Below are 10,328 nucleotides of genomic sequence, written 5' to 3'. Positions count from 1 at the left end.
GCCAATCACATGGCAGCAGCTCACTGCATTTAGGCATGTAGACATGGTCAAGACGATCTGCTGCAGTTCAAAGCGAGCATCAGAATGGGGAAGAAAGGGGATTTAGGGGACTTTGAACGTGGCATGGTTGTTGCTGCCAGACGGGCTGCTCTGAGTATTTCAGAAACTGCTGATCTACTGGGATTTTCACGCACAACCATCTCTAGGGTTTACAGAGAATGGTCCGACAAAGAGGAAATATCCAGTGAGCGGCAGTTCTGTGGGCGCAAATGCCTTGTTGATGCCAGAGGTCAGAGGAGAATGGCCAGACTGGTTCCAGCTGATAGAAAGGCAACAGTAACTCAAATAAGCACTCGTTACAACCGAGGTCTGCAGAAGAGCATCTCTGAACACACAACACGTCCAACCTTGAGGCGGATGGGCTACAGCAGCAGAAGACCACACCGGGTGCCGCTCCTGTCAGCTAAGAACAGGAAACTGAGGCTACAATTCACACAGGCTCACCAAAACTGGACAATAGAAGATTAGAGAAATGTTGCCTGGTCTGATGAGTCTCCATTTCTGCTGCCACATTCGGATGCTCGGCTCACAATTTGGCCTCAACAACATGAAAGCATGGATCCATCCTGCCTTGTATCAGCGGTTCAGGCTGGTGGTGGTGGTGTAATGGTGTGGGGGAGATTTTCTTTGGGTCCGTTAGTACCAATTGAGCATGGTGTCAACACCACAGCCTACCTGAGTATTGTTCTGACCATGTCCATCCCTTTATGAGCACAGTGTCTCCATCTTCTGATGGCTACTTCCAGCAGGATAACGCACCATGTCATAAAGCACCAATCATCTCAGACTGGTTTCTTGAACATGACAATGAGTTCACTGTACTCAAATGGCCTCCACAGTCACCAGAGCTCAATCCAATAGAGCACCTTTGGGATGTGGTGGAGCGGGAGATTGGCATCATGGATGTGCAGCCGACAAATCTGCAGCAACTGTGTGATGCTATCATGTCAATATGGAGCAAAATCTCTGAGGAATATTTCCAGTAGCTTGTTAAATCTCTGCCATGAAGGATTAAGGCAGATCTGAAGACAAAAGGGGGTCCAACCTGGTACTATTAAGGTGTACCTAATAAAGTGGCCGGTGAGTGTATATGGGACATTAAGTAGAAAAAATCATTCATTCATTTTCCTTCAGCTTAGTCCCTTATTTGTCAGGGGTCGCCACAGCGGAAGGAACTGGCAACTATTCTGCATATGTTTTGTGCTGCGGATGCCCTTCCAGCTGCAACCCAGTACTGGGAAACACCCAAACACACTCATTCACACACTCATTCACACACTCAGCCAATTTAATTCAATCAGCGACTTAGGTTCTTTGTTTATTTAGTCATTTTTAACTGTTAAATATTTATAAGTGTGTAAAAAAATAATATTTTGAAATTGTAAATCATGAAATTTCAAGAAAATATGAGAACTGATGAAATGCAAAATTGCATATACTTTAAAACAACTCTAATGGTGTGTATGTGTGTGTGTGTGTGTGTGTGTGTGTGTGTGTATGTGTGTGTGTGTGTGTATGTGTTTCATGAGTAATGGCCTTTAGTGTCTCACTGACATTGAGGGTCTCTCTGCCCGCTGCGCCGTCTGTTCAGCTGGCATGAAGACCTGTGCATGTGTGTGTGTGTGAGCAGCAGGAGGGAGATGACGGCCAAATGTGTTTTCCATTGATAAAGCCGACTTTCTTCAGTCCTGCTGTCTTTGGCCTTCACGTCTGTTTCCAAAGTCAGACTCATGATTCACTTTCTGGCCTGTTTAGCGCTGTGTGTGTGTGTGTGTGTGTGTGTGTGTGTGTGTGTGTGTGTGTGTGTGTGTGTGTGTGTGTGTGTGTGTGTGTGTGTGTACAATAGTGCAATAAAACGTGTGTCAATTTTACATTCTTCGATAATCAGTGATAGCTCATGTGACCAGTCTCTGGTGTTTAGACAATTGATCTGTATATTATTATTATTATTATTATTATTATTATTATTATTATTATTATTATTATTTTAATTATTTTAATTATTTTATTATTATTATTTTAATTATTATTATTATTATTATTATTATTATTATTATTATTATTATTATTATTTATTGTTATTATTATTATTGTTATTATTATTTTAATTATTATTATTATTATTTTTTTATTATTATTTATTATTATTATTATTATTATTATTATTATTATTATTATTATTATTATTTTAATTATTTTATTATTATTATTTTAATTATTATTATTATTATTATTATTATTGTTATTATTATTTTAATTATTATTATTTAAATTATTATTATTATTATTATTTTATTATCATTATCATTATTATTATTATTTTAATTATTTTATTTTTATTTTAATTATTATTATTTAAATTATTATTATTTTAATTATGTATTTTTTCCTTATTTATTTATTACAGGCACACTTTTTTATAATATATAAATATATTTGGGGGGTCAACAATTGTCAATAATTTGCATCCTTGTTTTACTCTCAGGGGTGACACGGTGGCTCAGTGGTCAGCACTGTAGCCTCACAGCAAGAAGGACGCTGGTTTAAGTCCTGACTGGGTCAGTTGGCTTTTCTGTGTATAGTTTGCATGTTCTCCCCGTGTTGGTGTGGGTTTCCTCCGGGTGCTTCGGCTTCCCTCACAGTCCAAACACATGCGCTATAGGGGAATTGATTAAGTAAACTGTCCGTAGTGTATGAGTGTGTGTGTGAATGAGTGTGTATAGGTGTTTCCCAGAACTGGGTTGTGGCTGGAAGGGCATACGCTGTGTTAAACATATGCTGGAATAGTTGGCGGTTCATTCCGCTGTGGTGACCCCTGATGAATAAGTGACTAAGCCGAAGAAAAATGAATGAATGATTTATGTAACACGTATAATTAAGTCCAAATAAAATGTAATACAGACACAGTTTATTCAACATATAAGTGTTTCCCTTTTGATAACCTGTTTTCCTCATATCTTTGAGAAAATAAACATTTATAATTAATACTAGCTCTAAACTTAAACATTTTTAATTGGCCCAAATAATCATGTAATTTCCTTACACTGTAAAAGAATGCTGGGTTGTCGTAACCCAATGCTGGGTCAAATATGGCAACCATTGGGTTAAAAAGTGTCATTTAAATTTAATTGAAAAAAAAATTGTCTACATTTGACCCAACTTTGGGTTATGACAACCCAAGTATGTGTGTGTTTATGTATTAAATAACATGAATAACTCACCGCATCTCCATCTTGTCCAGCAGTGCCGTTCATAGGCGGCGTCATGTCCACCTCCACATTAGAGCTGTTCGGCAGATTTTTATCTATCACACACACACACACACACACGCGCACACACACACACACACACACACACACAAAATATGTGTTTTTCTTAGGTAAATGGACAAAATAACCAAATAACTCACATTTTAATAGTTTCTTTTATGCCAAAAATCACTCAGTAAAGATCGATATTTGATATGAAGTAAAGGTCATCCATGAATATATTTAGCGAATTTCCTTCTGTAAATATATCAAAATCAAATATTTTATTGGTAACATGCATTGCTTAACACACATGCATTGCTTAACTCTTAATTTGCACAACTTTAAAGGAGATTTTCTGAATATTTACATTTTTTGAAACCTCAGATTTCAGAGTTTCACATTGTTTCAGGGGATTAAATGACAGAGAGCCCCCGTAGGCTCTAGAACCACCCATTCAGTAGTAAAATAAAACAATAGTTTACCCAAAACTAAACATTCTGTCATCATTTACTCATCCTATACTAGTTTCAAACAATAATGGGTTTATTTCCTCTGTTGAACACGAAGGAAGATATTTGAAAGAATGCTGAAAACCATTGACATCAGTGGTTTTAGCTTTCGAACATTTTTCAAAATATCTTCTTTTGAGTTTAACAGAATAGAGGTTTAAATCCACTTGAGTGAGCGTAAATAGTGAGTAGATTGTCATTTTGGGTGTGAACTGCCCCTTTAACTGTGCGATCCATGCTGTTGTTTGCATCTGAGTATGGCTATTATGGCTGTGCATGCGAGTGAAAACCCTCTAAGCATCCCATAATCCTGCTGCAGTCAGTGTATTCTTCAGCTAAATGAACAGCGTGATGGATGTGAAAGGGTTACAGATGTGCTGAATCCTCATCAAAGACGCTGCTCTCAGCAAACCTGCTTTTGATGCTAATATGCTAATATGAAACTGTTAGCATAATTTGCCACTTGAAATGAAAATCTGCGCGTGTCTTCAGCACTCAAATGACATTATTAGACTGAATGATTTCATAATATTCCTTTCATTTCTGTAAAGTGCAGAATTACTTGCTTTCTAAGTAGCTAAATACTATAGTGTTTTTGAAACATACTATAGTAAAGTGTAGTACACTGAATATATTAGATTATTTACAACTCTTCTGTAATGAATGCTCAAGCATTATTAACTATAGTACACTTATATACTGTAGTAAATACTCTATATAGTTTAATTTTACTACAGTAAACTGTGGTGTATTGTAGTATAATATACTGTACAGTTGCAGAAAACTACAGTGGTTTATATTGCTGTAGTTGTTGTTACCATAGCAACTGTAGAACCACCACAACCGATTAATTACTTTAGTGCTTGTGTTACCATAGCAACAGTAGAATCACCACGACTGATTAATTACTTTAGTGCTTGTGTTACCATAGCAACAGTAGAATCACCACAACAGATTAATTACTTTGGTGCTTGTGTTACCATAGCAACTGTAGAATCACCACAACAGATTTATTAATGTAGTTGTTGTGTTACCATAGCAACTGTAGAATCACCACAACAGATCAATTACTGTAGTGGTTGTTACCATAGCAACTGTCGAATCACCACAACAGATCAATTACTGTAGTGGTTGTTACCATAGCAACTGTCGAATCACCACAACAGATCAATTACTGTAGTGGTTGTGTTACCATAGCAACTGTGGAATCACCACAACAAATTAATTACTGTAGTTCTTGTGTTACTATGGCAACAGTAAAATCACCCCAACTGATTAATTTCTATAGTTGTTGTGTTACCATAGCAACTGCAGAATCACCACAACAAATGAATTACTGTAGTTCATGTGTTACCATAGCAACTGTGAAATCACCACAGCAGATCTGCTGTAGTGCTTGTTGCCATAGCAACTGTAGAATCCCCACAACATAATCATTACTGTAGTTGTTGTGTTACCATAGCAACTATAGAATCACCCCAACTGATTAATTACTATAGTTTCTGTGCTACCATAGCAACTGCAGAATCACCACAACAAATTAATGACTGCAGTTCATGTGTTACCATAGCAACTGTGAAATCACCACAGCAGATCAATTGCTGTAGTGCTTGTTGCCATAGCAACTGTAGAATCCCCACAACATAATTATTACTGTAGTTGTGTTACCATAGCAACTGTATGATCCACCACAACAGACTGATTAATTATTGAGGATCTTGTGTTACCATAGCAACTATAGAAATCTCACAACACCTTACTGTAGTGCTTGTGTTACCATAGCAACTTTTGAGTCACCACAACAGATTCATTACTGTAGTTGTTGTGTTCCCATAGCAACTGTAGAATCACCACAAAAGATTCATTTAAGTGAAACAACACAGTATTTACTAAAAAATTACTATAGTATTTTGAATATAGCATATTGTGGTAAATGTAACATATATGAGATATAACTTGCCCCTAATATATTATTATAACGGAAGTTTGAATTGGTCTTGATTAAACTAATGCATGGTGATTTTTCCAACACTTTTTTAAAAATGATAATAATGTATTCATTTTAATAATTATATTTTAATACAATTTAATACTCACCAGCCACTCCATTTGAGTCCTCGACCTGGCATTTCTTTTTGGCAATTTTGTGAAGAATGGACGCTTTCTCACGGAACTTTCCTGAATAAGAGTCCAGAAAAACAGCAGATGGTTATGAGCATGTTTCATTTGATTAACCTGATTAAAAAACTCTTTTTATAATAGAAAATAATAATATAATCTAATAAATATAAAAGATAATTATATGTTTTTTTTAAAAAGTACAGAAACTTACATCACATAACAGAAAATTAATTCATTCATTTTCTTTTCGGCTTAGTCCCTGGGGTTGACACAGCGGAATGAACCACCAACTAATCCAGCACATGTATTACGCAACGGATGCCCTTTTAGCTGCAACCCATCACTGGGAAACATCCATACACACTCATTCACACACACACACCACAGATAATTTTAGCCTACCCAATTCCCCTATAGCACATGTGTTTGGACTGTGGGGGAAACGGGAGCACCCGGAGGAAACCCACACCAACATGGGGAGAACATGCAAACTCCACACAGAAATGCCACCTGACCAAGCCGGGACTGGAACCAGGGACCTTCTTGCTGTGTTTAGATATAGTCTAAACATATCGCTTAAACAAAGGGTTAAAACAGCATTTGACCTTTAATGAATCCTTCAGATCATCAGCGTGTTCAACAGAGCCGTCACTCCAGCAGATAAAGTCTATATTTCTGCACCACACACATCAATACAGCAGCACACCCTTTCAGGATCATCAGTGCGGAAGCAGAAGCTCAGACCTGTGTGTGTGTGTGTTTCTGTCTCTGAATCAGCTGAAAACACACACACACAAGCTGAACATAGTGTGTGTTTGTTTGGTTTTCCCTTAATAATGATCAGTAAAATTCTCTGAGGAACCGCTGGCTCTGATTGGCTGATAGACAGACTGTGTTGTCTGGATCAATCATGCTGTGACCCTAAACAACACACAATTACGCACACACGCATACACACGCACACATGTCTGTCATGTGACCTATATTTCATTACAACTGGACTAGTGTGAGAATATAAGGTCAGAGTTTAGGATTGTGTGGCGCAGTTGTTAGCACTGTGAACTCACAGCAAGAAGCTCACTAGTTCGAGTCCTAGCTGGGTCAGTTGGCATATCTATGTGTAGTTTGCATGTTCTCCCGGTGTTGGTTTCCTCCGGGTGCTCCGGTTTCCCCAACAGTCCAAACACATGCGCTACAGGGGAATTGATCAACTAAATTGGCCGTTGTGTATGAGTGTGTGTGAGAGAATGAGTGTGTATGGGTGTTTCCCAGTACTGGGTTGCAGCTGGAAGTGCATCAGCTGTGTAAAACATATGCTGGAATAGTTGGCAGTTCATTCTGCTGTGGTGACTCCTAATAAATAAGGGACTAAGCTGAAGGAAAATGAATGAATGATTTTTTTTCTTCTTAATATCCCATATACACTCACCGGCCACTTTATTAGGTACACCTTACTAGTACCGGGTTGGACCGGTTGAAGCGCTTTTCTTAATCCTGTCCATTATATCTTCTTTATTGACATATTTAATAGTTTGAAATAACATTATGCATATGAAGGCACATAACAGAAAAGCTGCTGACAGTTTTTTTTTACCTCGTTTTTACTCCATAATTTACAAGACAAGACAATATTTCACTTCAAACTATGCAAAAATGTCCCTAAAAGTCAGATTTCTCAAGCTTTTTAACATGAAACTGAGCTCTATCAGGGTATTACTGTATGATATAATTCTAAAGCATCAATAAACAAAACAAAAACAATCTCAAAATGCAGAGAATTGCTATATTTATTGAGTTTATTTTACAGTTCTTGAAGTTCAAGTGTGGATTTAAAGGGACAGTACACCCAAAAATCTACATTCTCTCATCATTTCCTCCAAACCTGTTTGAGGTTGTGTCTTCTGTTGAACAAGACAAGATGGGAAAATCCTTCATGCCTCTGAATCTCTTGTTTTGTGTTCAACAGAAGAAACTCATGAAGGTTTAGAACCGCTTGAGTGTGAGTAAATGAGAGAGTGCGAGATGATTTTGGGTGAACTGGCCCTTTAAGATTAAATATTTACTGCTGCAGCTTCACATGCTGAATATTACAGCACTGCGGTCGGTTTAGTACAGAGGAGGACTACAATTAGACACACACACACACACACACACACAAAGACATACGCAGACACATACACACCCACACAGACACACACACCCCCACACATAAAATCATACACACATACAGACATATGAGAGCACACACAGACACAGACATACACACACACACACACACACACACACACACAAACACTCTATCTCTCATACACACACAGAAACATCACACACATACACCCACACGTAAACACGCATGCATACATACATACATATACACACACACACACACACACACACACATTAGCACCAAACATACATACATACATAGACATGTGTGCGCACACACACACACACACACACACACACACAGACATATGCACACAGTCACACACACACACACACGACACATTGCACACATACACACACACACACACACACACACACACACACACGCAGACATACATACTTACATTCATACATGCGTGCACACAGACGCGCACACACACAAACACACACACACACAAGCACACACACACACACACACACACACACACACACACACACACACACACACACACACACACACACACACATATATATGTACACAGTTACACACATGCCACATTGCACACATACAAACATACAAAAATACAAAAACACACGTTTACACACACACACACACACACACCCCACACAGACATTAAAAAAATATACACACACATATACTTACACACATACATAAACACCAAACATACATATACACAGACACACACACACACACACACACACACACACACACACACAAGCACACCCCACACATAGACATTCAAAAAACATTCACATTTACTTACACACACACACACACACACACACACACACACAGTTTTAGCTGTTGTATATCCTCAAAGACTCTTCAGCAGTCTCAGCTCCTCCATTATTGCATTAGTGTGTGTGTGTGTGTGTGTGTGAGGCTGTTATTATTGTGTTTCCCCTGCGCTGCTGCGATTATATAACCACAGTTATAGCATGACTCACTGATGCTCGTCGTGACGCGCTTTTCCGTCTATTTCTGTGCGTGCGTGTGTGTGTGTGCGTGTGTGTGTGTGCGTGTTCTGACTCTCAGTGGAGGACAGTAATGCAGATTTATCAGCCGAAAGCATCAGTGTACAGTCAGCAGCTGCCGTAAATAAACACCATTAATAGAGGACATTATAAACCATCATTACTGTGTTAATTAGGCGAGCTAGAATCATTTAAAGGGACAGTTCACACAAGAACTGAACATATATATCAAATATTTATTCAAGTAAACTTGTAGGAGATGCTTTAGTTGGCGATTCTTTAGCTTAACCCTCCTGTTGTCTATAATCCTCTATACAATGTTCAATGTTTGGGTAAAAAACCCGAATTTAAAGCAGAAACATTTAATCTCAATCCTCAACATTGATAATTTACCCCTCACAGTTGTCACGAAGGGGTATATTAGCTATATACATCAAAATACCAGCCTATAAACAACATTATTTCTGCAGTAAAGTTGGACATTTTAACATGGGGGTCAATGGAAATGTGCTCTGTTTTGGAGCCAGCCCCCAGTGGCCAGTCGATGAATTGCAGCGTCAGTTACTTTCATTTCAGCTTCACATTGTAGAGCAGGAGGTTGATGTTTGGGTGAAACTTACTGTCTTTCCCAATTCCTTCCAATAGCCCTTAACCCTTTTGTTGTCTATCATTCTGTTCGCACCGTTCGCTCTTCGAATAACAAAAGAGCCGCTAAACCTCTAAAATAAAGCAGATACATTTAATCTCAATCCTTAAAATTCATTCTATATATATACACTGAAACCATTTTCTGAATTAGACTGTAAAGACCTTATTTCTGCAGTAAAGCCCCATTTTAACATGGGAGTCAATGGAAATTTGCTCTGTTATGGAGCCAGCCCCCAGTGGCCAGTCGATGAATTGCAGCTTCAGTTACTTTCGTTTTAGCTTGACAATGTAAAGCGGGAGGTTGATGTTTGGGTGAAATTTCACATGTCTTTCCCAATTCCTTTCAATAGCCCTTAACCCTTCTGTTGTCTATAATTCTGTATACACAGTTCGCTCTTCGAGTCTAAAATGAGCCGCCTTCACTAAACCTCTAAAATAAAGCAGATACATTTAATTTCAATCATCAACATGAATAATTCACCCCTCACAGTTTCATGATGGGTAATATTAGCTATAAACACCAAAACTATTTTTGTATCTGCTATAAACAAAAAGATTTTCTGCAGTGAAGTTGGGC

The 10,328-nt window shown here is 38.0% G+C and overlaps 1 protein-coding gene across 2 annotated transcripts in view; it reads right to left on the bottom strand.

Moving 5' to 3' along the window:
* Nucleotides 1-10,328, bottom strand: part of LOC130232534 (sodium/potassium/calcium exchanger 2) — a 69,992-nt gene that overhangs the window by 10,410 nt on the left and 49,254 nt on the right. For both annotated transcript variants that reach the window (XM_056462486.1, XM_056462485.1), the window contains 2 exons: nt 5,918-5,998; nt 3,282-3,364 (listed from right to left, as the gene is read on the bottom strand). In XM_056462486.1, coding sequence (XP_056318461.1) covers nt 3,282-3,364; nt 5,918-5,998 — 164 coding nt within the window. The remainder of the gene's footprint in view (nt 1-3,281; nt 3,365-5,917; nt 5,999-10,328) is intronic.

This window comes from Danio aesculapii, chromosome 7 (assembly GCF_903798145.1).
Source record: "Danio aesculapii chromosome 7, fDanAes4.1, whole genome shotgun sequence".
In the NCBI taxonomy this organism is placed as follows: domain Eukaryota; kingdom Metazoa; phylum Chordata; class Actinopteri; order Cypriniformes; family Danionidae; genus Danio; species Danio aesculapii.
The sequence above is the reverse complement of the archived record's forward strand: the minus strand, read 5'-3'. Positions and strand labels throughout refer to the sequence as shown.